Here is a 14,774-nt window from a genome sequence, read left to right as displayed (position 1 = left end):
CCAACCAACCAACCAACCAACCAACCAACCAACCAACCAACCAACCAGCCAACCAACCTAAATAGAATTAAAAGACATTTAGAAATTACCTCCTTATTCATTTTGAACCACTGATATTGTACAAAGGGATGTCCAGTTGCCCGGCAGCACAGTTTTACAAACTGTCCAGCCAAAACTGCCTTAGATTCTGGGTTTACAGTGATCTTTAATCCTAAAAAGAGGGTAAAGTCACAAAAGAAGGTTTTCTTACTTATACACACAAAACAACAGAGAAATATTTTAGAAACAGTTTTCATATTTATCTTTGTCATAAATCATTTATTTCTCCTTTTCTGTCAGTATCTTCTTCAGCTTAAAACTTTGTAAAACCACAAGAAAAACTTACCTGCTAAAGACTATAGTCTTCCTGTATACAGGAGACTCTACTTCTCCATGGTTGGGAAGAAAAATTATTTGTCACATTGTCCCATTAACTAGAAGCTTCACCCCCACTGACTAGTGTCATGATACTGCAGGAATCTGTACATTATCAAATGAGAAAGGTAATCAACATCTCACAGCTACAAACCATGCAACTTACAACAGTGATTTACTGAAAGATATAATGGTACAATAGTGGCACAAATGTCATGGGAGTAAGTAAGCACTTTTGCTTGGATTTAAGGCCCATTCATTCTATGAGATGGAAACCATTACTGACACTGCTAAAATGACAAAGAACCTGAGACTAGAAAAGTCACGGGCCAAAAGGGAGCCCTATTACTATTATTCTGAAAAAACAAAACAAAACCCCCCAAAACAAGAAAAAAAACAAACCCATAGCAATAAAATGACCCCTAATGACATATTGCTATATCCACAGAGCATAGAATATCGCTCAACCCTTATCAGAGAAGCTGCTTCTTGCAGTCCACAGAGACTCACAAGTGTACAATGTGCAGAGTGTAAGGCTTTGGAGCACTCAAGTCTTTTTTTCTTTTCCCTCATATATTACATCCCTACTGCAGTTTCCCCTCCCTCCCTCCCTCCCTCTAGTCCCTATTCTCTCCTTCCCCATATCCCAGCTCCCACCTCCTTCAGAAAAGAGCAGGCCTTCCAGGGACATCAACCAAACACAGCATAACAAGCTATAATAAGACTAGGCACATACTATCACATCAAAGCTGGACAAAGCAACCCAACAGGAAGAAAAGGGTCCTATAAGCAGGAAAAGAGTCAGAGGCAGCTACCATTCTCACTATTAGGAGTTCCACAAAAACACCAAGCTACTCAGCTATAACATATATGCAGAGGACCTAGGTTAGACCCCCTAGAGGCTCCCTGATCTCTGTGAGCCCTTTTGAGTCTTGGTCAGTTGATTCTGCTGGTCATGTTCTTGTGGTGTCCCTGAAACCCTGGCTCCTTCCCATCCTCTGTAAGACTCCCCAAGCTCCCCCTAATGTTTGGTTGTGGGATTCTGCATCGGTACTCAGTCTTAACTGAGGTATCTTCATAAAGCCCTTCCCCTCAAGACCCAAGTATCTATGCAAAAGAAGAGGTAGAAAGACTGTAAGAGCCAGAGATGGTAAATGGCTCCAAGGAAACTGTTTTCCAGTTACAGAAGGATTGTACACATATGAACTCAAAGACACTGTGACAGCATGTGCAAGATCTGCACAAAGTCCCACCCCTAACCAAGAAGTTATTTGTAATTGATGACTGCTGGCAAAGGGAAAATCAGTATTCTACAATGGACTGTCACTAGGTATATCAACCACAGCCCAGGGCAGAACCCATATCCAGGAGTAGTTGGCTAGGTTTTTTTGTGGGGGGGAAAGGAGGGTTTTTTTTTTTCCACTTTGTTTTTTTCTCTTATTTGTTGTTTGAATTTTGATTTTTGTTTTGTTGTTTGTTGTTGAATAGAGAAAACCTAAAGTTGGGTGAGTAGGAAGGTAAGGAGGATCCGGGTAGAGTTGGGAGAGGGGAAAATATGGTCAAAATACATTGTATGAAAAATGTTAAAGAAAAATCTGTTTAAAATTATATTATTTTTATGTATGTATATAAATATGACATGTGTGTATAGTGCCTGCACATGTGTGTTTGCAGGTGTATGCACCTATGACAAACACCAGGCACATCTAAACCAGAAGCAGTTTGACAAATAATTCAAGGAAGATAGATCTAGAGCAAAGTTGTATACCCATGTGCTGTGGAAAAGCCCAATGAGAGAGCTAGGCAGGAGGGACAGCTCATTCCTAGGGGTTTCTCAGAAACTGTACTAGGCCCAGTTTTGGGATGAGTTTGCATTTATCTTCAACTTCATGCTAGTGGCCACTAGAAGTGGCTCCCAGATTTGCCTCAGTTACTTTTAGCTTTCAGAACAAATAAGGAATCTAAGTTAGCTTCTCAAAAGACAGGGACCTCTATGCTATAGTTATCTCTTAAGAGCTATCTCTGGCTATATTTCCTTAACATTAAAACAGAATATGGCAACACCCGACTAAAGTTCTTCCTTAAGTCAAAATGAATCTAGCTTCCCCTTCTTACATTGACCTGAAAGTCTGGTAAGATGCTCATATCATCTTCTACAGAACATGTCTTGCCCCAACCATACCTCTGTACAAGGACTATCAGAGAAAAACACATGGCTTTCTGTGGAATAAAAACTAATGCTTCCTGTTAAATGACATAAGCACAATACAGAGAAAACAGTAGCACACTCTGCATCTTCACTAAGATTTTAAGAATCCAGTGTACTAAAATGAAAAACTGGAGACAGGGTCTCACTGTGTAGCTCTGGTTATCCTGGAACTCACTATGCAGATCAGGCTGGCTTCAAACTCAGAGATCTGCCTGCCTTTGCCTCTTAAATTCTGGGATTAAATGTGTGCTCCATTATGCCTGGCTTATAATTGCTTTTCATAGTTGTTCTAGGTTTGATATTTGTCTGCCCTACTGAACAAAGACCTTTTAATAGGCAGAACTAATTGCCTTTTTCATATACTTAATGCATCAGACTGAAGGTAATGGACTATAAAGTGTTCAATGAATAATTCTGAGCAAAGTCACAAATTAAATTGATTTTTGTCAGAGCTCACATTTTTCCTGACAGTCTTTTTTTCAAATTTGTTATTAAAACAAAAAATATTTTCTATATATTTTTTTTGTTTGTTTGAGAAAGAGTATTTCTCTGTAGCTAAAGCTTGGCAGGGCGCACTATGCAGCCCAGGTTAACTCATGGTGATCCTCTCACTTCAGCTTCCTGAGTGCTGGGATTACAGGTGTGAGCTACCATTCCATGTGACTGCTGTAGCTCTGTGAGGCAGAGGATAACCCACTCACTATATAGATCATGCAACTACATCAGTGTGATTACACACTGAAATAAAGAATAAGACACAAACATCACATTTACCCCCCAGAAAGGCTCAAGTTTTCAGAGGCTTTGGTGTCCTTTAAGTATGAGAACTTAGTAAACGGTGTAGTGCATTAGGCTGGTGGAGCTCAGTCCTTACGACTTCTGGGTATCTGTTATTTGAGGCACTGGGTATACTGAATTGTGACTGCTCCTTTAGGATACTCACTAAAGGAGCAGTGAAACTTTAGGAGACAGACAACTGCTGCATGAGGCATCTGCATTAGCAGTTCATTGTTCCTAGCCAATAGGCTCTAGATAAGGAAGCCAAGCATTCAGTACAGTTCACCTCCAAATAAGGCACAAAAAGGTATATGGTAAAGCAGAGAATGGCTGGGAGCCCATGTTTCCTCCCTCATAATCTAGGACCCTTTGTATTTGTTAGTTAACAGTCTAGTTACATCTCCAGGATCTGTTGGCTCTTTTTCTTATCCATCAAGTCTATTTTTGTTTGGTGATCTATGTGGTTCCTGGAAAGCTGACTCAGCCAAACTCCATTCTTGGCTTTAAGCCAGGCATATCAACACATTCCATGTCCTTGGCTACAGTAACAGTATTAGGGACACGCAAGTGAACAAAACTAGTTAACTAGAATAAACCTGCTTTTTGCTTAGAATTCTGGGACAACGATAAATGAGCCTACAAACACTCAGCAGACATCCTGGGCTAGCTGAGTGTCAGTTTTAGAAGAAAGTCAATGTCAAGAAGGAAGAGGAAAAATATTATATTTACAGCTCTTCATCAGCTCTTAGGAAGTTTTACATACTTCTGGGTGTTTCAGGTAGAAGACATAGCACCTTTAAGACATCAATTTGAGTTTGGGTTTCTGATAGGTATAATTGACAATGTACCACTCTATCTTCTGTTCCTAATTTCTCATATTAAAAAAATATCATAGGCTCAGCGGTTAAGATTGTTTAGTGTTCTCACAGAGGATGCAGGTGGAATTCCCAGTATTCGCCATCAGGTAGTTTATAACTACACATAACTCCAGTTCTAGGGGTCCTAAGCCCTATGGCCTCTAAGAGCACCTGCATGCACTTGGTGAATACAGACTTATGTAGGTGCGTTCACATATACATAATAATATACATACATAATTTTAAAAATCATAAGCAATTTGGTTATATAAAGAAATATTAATATACCAAATTATGTAAAACAGATAGCATCAAGTCCACAGTTCATAGCCCTTCCAGGCTTGCTGGATTCTTCACTCCTGATGGGACACACGGCTCCTGTGAGAGGGAGGCTTGTGCTCCTGCTGCCACCAGGCAGTGTTTGTTTATCTGAAAGAGGGTCTCACTATGTTGCGTAGGCTGGCCCTGAACTCTTGATCTTCCTTTCAGACTCTAGAGAACCAGGAATACAATCTTGGACTACCATGCCTTGCCCAATCAAGCAACCCTAACGACATGTGCTCCCTCTCAGATGTCCCTGTTGCTGACCAACTCCACCTGCAGCCATATGGAGGACAGCCTGTCTTCTATTGTTCTAAGTACTCATCTCTCCAGCCTGTTTCCCATTTGTTTTGTTTTTAATTTTGTATTTTAACTTGTGTTTCCATGTCTTTGCAGAAGAGTGTAGGTAATGTGAGAGGTCAGAAGAAAACATTGGATCCCCTGGAGCTGAAGTTACAGGCAGTTGTGCGCTGCCTGATGTGGATGCAGGGAACCACGCTCGGGTCCTATGTAAGAACAGCAAGTGCTCTTAACTGATGAGCTACTATCTTTCTAGCCCCATGTTTCCTAATCTTAATGTAATTTTATGAAAAGCCATATGGGGGTAGTAAGAAAAATTCATATAGCTAACATTTCAAAAGTATCACAATGGCAAAAACAGTGACCATCTGACCTACTCACTTCATCTCATCCTTATATAAACATACATAAAAATATACACTGTTGGGAATGGAGAGATGGCTCAGTGGTTAACAGCACTGACTGCTCTTCAAGAGGACCTGGGTTCAATTCCCAGCACCCACATGGCAGCTCACAACTGTTTGTAATTCCAAGATCTGCCACCCTCACACAGATATACATACAGGCAAAATATCAATCCACATAAAAATGAAAATAAATAATTAAAAAAATGTATACTGTGTTCTGGGTTACACTATTTTAGTGTGTATTACAGAAACCTTACATGTAAATACTTTAGCACACACTTTCCTAGAATACAGGAGTCTTCTACAAAACTAAAATATTATAGCATAATTCTCTAATATCAAATATGTGGGTTACATTCAAATTTTTAAAATAATTACTTAAAAATGTTTTGTATAGCTTGCTTCTTGAACTACAATCCAAAACTTTTGATGTCTTCTTTGGTCTCAACATGTGGGGAAGGGGACTGAGGCTCTTTTTTTACTTATATTTATTTATTTTTTATTATTAGTTACATTTTATTAACTCTGTATCCCAGCTGTATCCCATTCCCTCATTCCCTCCCAATCCCACCCTCCCTCCCTCATCTCCTCCCTGCCCCTTTCCAAATCCACTGACTGGGGAGGACCTTCTCTCCTTTTATCTGACCCTGTTTTATCAGGTATCTTCAGGACTGACTGCAAAGTCGTCTTCTGTGGCCTAGCAGGGCTGCTCCTCCCTTGGGGGTGAAGAGGTCAAAGAGCCAGCCATTGAGTTCATGTCAGAAATAGTTCCTGTTCCCCTTACTAGGGTAAACCAATTGGTTACTGAGCTACCACGGGCTTCATCCCAGCAGAGGACTGAGGCTCTTCTATTCACTTTTATTTTCCAAAAATACTAAACACAATTTAGTTGGCCAAAAAAAAAAAAAAAAAAAAAGGTATTTTTGTTTAAATTTGATGTCATGAATTTCTGAAGAATATTCCTGAAGGCAGGGGGTGGGGGGACGTACCTGGGGGATTGAGAAGCGGAAGAACCTCAGTGTGTTCCAAAGCCTGTAGGAAGTCACTCAGTTCTGTGACCGTACATCCTTTTTCACCCATTAGTTTCAGTAGACACAAACTTGGGCTTCCCTCTGGCTCCAATACTTTAAGAGAGCACTGTTCCAGGTCCAAGCAACTGAAACAACAGATTTAACTCATGATATGTCTAATATGTAGCTGGATGACTGCAGTTGCTGTATAGAGAAAACCTGGGGTGGTAGGAAACTAATTACATCATGAAAACCAGGGCTCTTCCCTCCCCCGTTTCTCCTCCAGCATTCCTTTCTCTTCTCTGGCCTCTACCCACTTATAGCTCCTATAATTATTAAGTCTGAAGAATGTGAGAAAAATCTAGTCTTGATGCTAATCGAACTTTTATCCTTAAATTGAAAGTGAGGAAATGACTGAAAATTGCTTTACTCTTCCTTCCTTCCTTCCTTTCTATTTATTTCTGAGAAAGGATCTTACTATTTAGCTCTGGCTGGCCTGGAACTCCATATATAGACCAACTTGACCCTGAATTCTGAGAGCTACCTCTCTCTGCTTCCAAAGTGCTGAGTGCTAAGGCACTATACCAGGCCTCCTCCTCCCTCTATCCTTCTCCTTCCTCCTCTCCCGCCCTCTTCCCCCTCTTTTTTTTTTTTTTTTTGTGACAGCATTTCTCAATGGATCCAGGAATGTCCTAATAACTCACTCTGTAGACCAAGCTGGCCTGGATCTCAGAGATCCATCTGTCTCTTCCTCCCAAGTTCTGGTATTACATGTGTACACCATCCCTGTGCAGTCATTTTTTTTTTTAACAAAGAAAATATTTTTATTTGTATATCACAGACTCTACAGTTAACAGGTTGGAAATAATATAGGTGATAATCACTATTGGATTCAACCTCCCTTGATTATTTTATAGAGCATTTCTGATACACTTCCAGCTGAATCTTAAGCATGATATATGTCCAGGTAACAATTACAGTTCCCTTAACTCTTTAAAAATGGAAGAATATGACCAAAAATGGAGGCACTAACTAATAGACTAGAAGCTGCTGTCATCTGAAAGGAATATGCCCCTCATGTGAGGTCAAAATACCATAGATCATGAACAGATATAGACAGTGTGAGAAGTATTGATAGCAGAGAAGCTAATGTCTCAAAAATGACACTGGAAAGGATACTCGATGTTATAAAGTCAGCAACTGAAGACCTAAGAAGCCCCTGTCAAAGATCATATATTAGAAACAAGTTACTAAGTTTTCACCTGAATGTGAGATTCATAAATACACGAGTACAGTATACAAAATAGGATTCAGAAGTTTACCAGGCCCTGAGATATGAATTTAAGAAGCCACCTCAACAGATATAACCAAGCACTGTCTTAATTGATGTTTTTACTAATATAGAGAAAAGCTTAATAGCAAGAGTTTTCCTTCCTAACAAAGAACAAAGATCAAATTAAAGTTAAATATCTCTGTCCCAAACCAAGGTATAAAGATAAGATAAGATTTTGTGTATCTTTTTGTTTTACTGATTTTCTGCATGGGCACTCACTGGCTTTTGTCTATGGGGATGTGTATGCAAACCCAACTTTTATATTTCCTTTTTAAGTTATTTCTTGTAAGAGTGTGCTTTGATGTGGTTTATATAATCTTGATTTATAATTGAAGCAGCTCAACTTGGATTTTAAAAATTATTTTCTAGATTTTAAAAATTATTTGCTAGAGAAATGGCTCAGTGGTAAAGAGCACTGCTCTAGAGATCTGAGTTCAGTTCCTAGCACCCACATTAAATGGCTCACAGCCACCTGTAACTCTAGCTCCAGAGATTTCTTTTTTCCACTTCAAAATAGAAAGGCAATTGGAGGGTTTTAAGCAGAAGAACAAACCTGACTTAAGGTTTTTATTTTATTGTTTTAGGTCCAGGGCGGCCTCAGGCTTAAAAGGTTTTCTGCCTCAGCCTCCCTAGTGCTAGCATTACAGATTACACTTACCACACCTCATTTATCTTTCTTCCAGACAGGGTTTGCCTCACAGACCCTATGTAGAGGACGTTTAACTTCTAATTTTCCCACCTCTAACTCCCCCAAAATACAGGCATTTGCCATCATATCTGGTTTATGTGGTACAGGATGGAACCCATGCACTCTAGGCAAATATTCTACCAGTTGAGCTATAGCCCCAACTTGCTCATTAATAGTTAAAAGAAACATTCTTACTGTTTAGAACAGGTTGGAATGGTAAGTAAAGGAGCAAGAAATCAAGCAATTATTGGAAGAAATTGGGTGAAATATGTAGGGTTAACCTAGTGTGGCAGTGAATGCCAGATTCTAAATACATACTGGACATATTACTGACAAAAATAATGTGCATACAAGTAAAATCAGGATTGACTGGATTTTCTAGTCTGAACAACTGAAGAGATCTAGTAGTCACTTACTTAGATACAGAAAACTGAAGGGAAAGGGTTTAAGGAGACTACCTATTATTCAGTTAGGAGATGGTAATAACTACCTACATACACACATTTGGGGAAAAGAGATATACTGGTTGCAGTCAGCCTGAATGTGTTCAAAACCATGACTGAAGGTAGAAAGTAGGTAGAAAAGCACTTAGAGATAAAAATGTGAGTTCTAGCATACTTCAAAATTCAGACTGGTGAGGCAGATAATGAGGGATACTTTCATTAATCTTTTCAATACATGTTTTTGTTTTTATCATAATCTGCTTGAGGGTAGGATTTTTTTCAGCTAAAGAACATCTACACTTCGGACAAGCAACAACAGATGTTTTCCCCCTTGGTTCATGTTTTACAGGCCCACTCTCCAGCACTCTGCTTAGACGATTTAGGTATTTTAAAGTGTTCTGAAAGATCTGCCAACCCTTGTAGTTCAGCTGTCCCACTCATCACCACGTAACATATGTTGGCACACATATGAATCTGACTAAACTGGCAGCAAAAGGTATCCTATTTTAGCAAAGCATAGTGGTGCACGCCTTTAATCCCTGCACCTGAGGGGCAGAGGAAGATCTCTTTGTGTTCAAGGCTAGCTGGGTCTACAAAGCATGTTCCAGGTTAGCCAGGGCTACAGAGATCCTGTCTTAAAGTGCCTGATGCTAGATCAGTTCGAACAAAATCAGGGTCTGTGGTTATAGCAAACTAGACTACATGCAAAGATTCGATCTGAATCATCAATAACCACCCGAAAACATTTACAATATTCCTAATCTCTGGAGACAGTGCTGAATGGATTTTCCTGTGATTTATATAATTAAATTCTTATGTAAAGAGTGAGGGGGAAAATGTGACAATAGGCTGAGCATGGTGGCACTCAGAAAGCACAGGCAGAAGGATCTTGACAAATTTGAGGTCAGCCTGGTCTATGTAGTAAGACCTCATCTCAAGCCAAACCAAACCAACAACAAAAATAAATAAATAGAAAAGGCAAAATTTTGAGATTAGGACAGTGAATTCAATGACTAAGGAAAGCACTTCACATTCTCCCATGAGTTGTTCTACACCCTGGACCAGACTCTCACACTGCAATCAGAGGAAAATGCCTTTATGACCATTTATCATCAGATGCTCTTCTTCCATTGGTATAAAGCCATTTGAAATGTTAAAAAAAAAAAAAATCTAAAACATAGTAAGACTCACCAGCTGACCCTGCCTATCCATTTGGTTCATATACTAGCAGAGACCTACGTTTTCAGTGCTAACTTCTGTTACTGTATTTGAGAAAGCACCTTACTATGTAGCACTGGCTGGCCCCAAACTAACATTGATCTGCCTCTGCTTCCTGAGCACTGGGGTCAGTGTGCACCACCATGCCTGGCTTTCCGTACTTTTAATGGCAACCAATTCTTCTGATCTCAATCGGTATGAATTTATACTTCCAGATTCTCCAGCCCTCCCCCACCCCCAATTAACCTACATGGAACTATCTAACCATCATCTTGGAAGACTCATGAAACTTACCTGACTTTTATCAGAATTCTCTATACTGAATTATATGTTGGATCTTCTATGTATATCCTAAAGCCCTTATAAAGTGACTTCAACTTTTTCCTAATTTTCCCCCAAACAATGGTTAATACCATTCTACAGTTCACTTAGCGAAGTTTTACTGAAGGCTTGGGAAAGAAAACTTAATGACCAACATTAAGTGCCCACTCCTTTTATAGTCCAGTAGCAATGCTTCTTTTAGGCAGGGCTTGGTATATTGAGTTTTCTGTCTTCCTTCATCACCATCTAGGCTCTCTCTAGGAAGCCTAGAGTCTTCCTTAACTAGATTCACAGTTAACACCACAATATTCTGCAGATCTGCCCTCAAAGGCAACAATTTCTTGCATTATGTAAATCTAGAAGTTGAGAAATTTGCAAAGCTTGAATGATATGCTGGATCTTCTATGTATATGCTAAAGCTCAGAACAGACCAGAACACACATCCTCTACCTGTTCAGCTATGCTAGTTCATTGTTTGTCTGACTTTTTCTCTGAAACAGGGTGCCATGTACCTGATGCTGGTCTTGAACTCATTGATCCTCCTGCCTCTAACTCCCAAGTGCTAGGATTATAGGTATGTGTCACCACATCAAGCCTAGTTTGCCATTTTCTGTTTGCTTGTTTGTTTAAATCAGGCAACATGGGCCTCTTCCACTTGAGCAATAATCCCATACTAACATTACTCTTTGCCTCAATCCTAAACTCTGACGCTCAGGGTTTGGAAGGTTAAAGTGTATAATGCTTGTAAACAGTACAGGGGTATATACTATGTGCTCAATAAATGATACTATTCACACCCAACCTAACAATTCCATGTTACTGTGAATGTTCCCAAATAACAGGCTATTAGAACCTCCGGCAACTAAGAAGCACTCAATAAATACAATTTTAAATGAAGGACTCCTCTCTCAACTTAAGAAACTGGAGGAGTTAAAAAAGACAGGCTGAATTCTTAACAAGGGTATTAAAGCTGTATTTCAAAGCTCCGTTTGGCAACGTCCAGTACAGTTTCTAAGACCATGTTCAGGTGGCTCACAAGGCATTTTTTTTTTTTCATAACAGTACTAAGACTCTATTTTCTATTTTTTTTAAAGAAAAAGTTTCTAGAGTTATGATACTTATGATACTGCAGCAGAATCAATCAAATATAGAAAGGAATATAGCTCTGCAGTTAAACTAAAGCATTATGAAGATGTTCAAGGCATTCCGCAGTTTGAGGCAGGAAGATTGCTGCAAGATCAGACCAGACTGATTGACAATGGTGTTCCAGGCCACTTCAGGCTACAGTGAGATCTTGTTTCAAAACCAAGAACAACAACAACAACAAAAAAGACTTAAGATGAACATGATGGTGGTAGCTTGAAATCCCAGCATTAGAGAGACTAAAACAGGACAGAGAAATCTGAGGTCGGGTTAAACTACACAGTATTTTTTTTTTTTAATAAAAACCAAACCAAACAACCAAACAAACCCAAAGCAACAGATTTTAAAAACGTTAATCAATTTGTTCTTCTGAAGAAAAACCCCGACATCATTTCTACTACCGTGTAAGAATTACTTCTAAGATAAATATTTTTAGAGTTATTAGTTTTACTTTCAAATAGTAGAACATCCGTACACACCTGCAAAATAAATAGAACCCCCAACCAAAGCTACTTGTGTTCTTCAATAATTCTCAAGAGCGTGGTAGTCTTGAGACCCAAAATTTTAAGAATCGCCGACTGTGGTGCCAAGGCACGTCAGCGGTCCCTTTTCTCAGCGGGAAAAGTAGTTCAATTTATTAGAGTCTAATGTTCGTGGTGAAGTCTGGTAAACTCGTGGGACTGAGGACGATGGTGAACTTAGATCCAGCCTCTTACCTCGCCCGCGCCTCTCTACCTCACCTCCAGAATCCCTGCACGCTTCAGCCCTCTACTCCAGAGAGCCCTTTGGGTACCGGGGCTGTGTCCACTTTCCTCTCTTTTGCTTTAAAACCCACTGGATTAATACAACCCGTGTCAACTTCCAGAGATCGCTTTGCAGCTTCGGGGGTGGAGGGTCGGGAAGGTGTGAAGCGGCCACCGGGCCAGTCCCTTCCCTATACCTGCTCCGGAGCTCATCCCTCCGCCCGCCCGAGGGTCCCGAGCCCCGGGTCCCCGCTCACCTGAGCCTGAGGCGCCCCCGACTGCCCGCCAGCTCGGCCAGCTGCCGCCAGCCCCGGCCCTCGGGAGCGCGGTCCAAGCTCTCGCTGAGCCTCCTCAGCAGCGGCTCAGGCAGGCGGTTGAGGGTGGCGCCGGCTGGAGGGGCGCTCGGAGGCCCCGAGGGCGCGGCCGGGGGCTGCTGCACAGCCGAGGGCGGCGAGGCCTGCAGCGGCTGCCCCCACAGCGACATGGCTACGCCGGTGGCCCCCCGACTGCCCAGCTCCCGCCGGTCACCTCGGGCCTCGGCGCCCGCCCACCCTCCGCCGGCCTCTCGCCGTCCCGGGAGTCGCAGGAGCGGAAGGAGAAGTCGGCCGCGCAGCGAGGCCCTCACAGGAAGACGCACCGCTCCCGGCCCGCGAGACAGGTTCCCCGCCGAAGCCGCGGGGCGCACCAGGCCAAGCGAGGGGCGGGCCTCGGGGCGGGGCCTCCGCGCGTGTGGGGGCGGGGCCTCTCCGGCGGCCGGAGCGGTGAGTTCGGGGGAGGGGCTTAAGGTGGGACCGGCTGGTTAGTCTCACCTGCGGGAACGGGGGCGGGGCGGGGGCGGGGCCTTGATGTGGGCGTGTCCCAGACGCTCGGGAGTATTAGCCTTGGGGGCGGGGCGGGATGTGGGCGGGGCGTGAGGCCACACCTTCCCGCCTCCTCAGGAGCAGGAAGGGATGGGTGGGTAGAGCTGTTGGAGGAAGCGGTGGAGGAACTGCTGCCCCTAGGAAGCCTGCGGCGTAGGAGCTTCCCGGGACTGTGGGAGGATGCTTACCTCACACCGGAGAGGGTAGCACGCGCTTCCCGGAGGCGCCCCCTACGCGCGTCCGCTCACAGCGGACCCCGGGGCTTGCGTATGTGCGGAGTTCGCCAAGAGGCTGCCAGCTCTCCACGTTGGGCAACCTCAGCAGAGGCTTTCTTTGCAAGTGGATGGTGTTGCCAGAGGGAAGTGTGGAGCTGGAGATTTAGATACTCATAAGGGAAATTAACCGAAATCTTTTCGAGAGTTTAAAGACCGAGTTTCTTATATGAGGATTTAGCGGTGCAGTTCGGTGAGAAGACTCTGGTCTAGCGTGTCTAAAGCTCTGGGTCCATTCTCAGCTCGGCAAACGCAGCAAGCAACCCCCCCCCCCCCATACTTCTGGTGTATCTTAACTAATTAGATCCTGGAAATAATTGATTTTAACAGTAATGGTGTGGTCTCGTTGGGATGAGACTGCCATCCACAGTGTTCATATTTCAAACAGTTCCCCTGAGTGATGTAGGCCACCAGTTCATGGGTCACGAACCCTTTGGGGGGGTTGTCAAACGACGCTTTCACAGGGATCACCTAAGACCATCAGAAGCCACAGATTTTACATTATAGTTAATAACAGTAGCAAAATTACAGTTATGAAGTAGCACCAAAAAATTATGTATAAAAGGAAGGTTCAGAACCTTCTTAGTGATCTAGATGAAGAGACAGGACCTACTCTTTTGTTGTTGTTTGATTTGGTTTGGTTTCTTTTCTCTCCTCTCTCTCTCTTTTTTTTTCTTTTTTGAGACAGGGTTTCTCTTTGTAGCCTTGGCTTAAACTCATTTACAGCAAAAGGCTTGTTATCCCCTTGGAAACTAGGCTTGTTTGACACAGGAACAAACAACTGGTGACTAGTCAGGTGGCCAGGGCATACAAGCCTTCCCCGCCCAGTTTGTCTTGCCTTTAGCTTTTTATCACTCCAGACAGCAGGGTTTTCTGCAGAAGTAATTTGAATGACCAGATTCCCACATTTGTTGACAGGGTAGGTGTTTTCCATACGTGTTCCACCACATTCTAGTACAGCCAGTCACTGAGTTTTTTTGTTTTTGTTTTTCTTTTTGTTTTTTAGTCCAGTGTAAGTTCTGAGTTCATGAGTGTAATGACTATGAATGTGCGTTCAGAAAGATCTGCTAGGTTCTAGTTTTATGACCTTAGTAACCAGATCCTCACCTTTTCACCCTAACCAGTATACAAAGGCCTGTTCTACATTTAATTGAATTGGAAGACTTTCCCCATCTTTTCTAGTTCCTATGTTTTTCTTGGTCATTGGAAAAATAATTTTCTATTGTCTACGTGTGCGTAATGGACACTAAAATCTTCTAGATGTATGTGTGCGTGTTTGGGGTTTAGAGTCTCATGTAGTCCAGTCTGGTCTTAAACTCCTCCCTCCCTTCACCTCCTGAGACCTGGGATTACAGGTGTTCACCGCCGTGCAGTTTTTTGCAGACCTACTGTGGAAGCCAACGCCTGCCTGTCATGTGCTGGATCAGCACGCTCAGCTGTGTTACACCCACAGCCCTA

The 14,774-nt window shown here is 42.3% G+C and overlaps 1 protein-coding gene across 3 annotated transcripts in view; it reads right to left on the bottom strand.

Annotated features, from left to right (window-relative positions):
* Window positions 1–12,860, bottom strand: part of Malt1 (MALT1 paracaspase) — a 43,085-nt gene extending 30,225 nt beyond the window's left edge. For all 3 annotated transcript variants that reach the window (XM_055622921.1, XM_055622923.1, XM_055622922.1), the window contains exons 1-3: window positions 12,442–12,860; window positions 6,275–6,441; window positions 90–211 (exon numbers count right to left, since the gene is read on the bottom strand). In XM_055622921.1, coding sequence (XP_055478896.1) covers window positions 90–211; window positions 6,275–6,441; window positions 12,442–12,668 — 516 coding nt within the window. In that variant the 5' untranslated portion in view covers window positions 12,669–12,860. The remainder of the gene's footprint in view (window positions 1–89; window positions 212–6,274; window positions 6,442–12,441) is intronic.
* Window positions 12,861–14,774: the final 1,914 nt, after the last annotated feature.

The sequence above is a fragment of the Psammomys obesus genome, unplaced genomic scaffold (genome assembly GCF_907164565.1).
Source record: "Psammomys obesus unplaced genomic scaffold, mPsaObe1.curated_primary_1811, whole genome shotgun sequence".
Classification (NCBI taxonomy): domain Eukaryota; kingdom Metazoa; phylum Chordata; class Mammalia; order Rodentia; family Muridae; genus Psammomys; species Psammomys obesus.
This window is presented reverse-complemented; position numbering and strand designations above follow the sequence as displayed.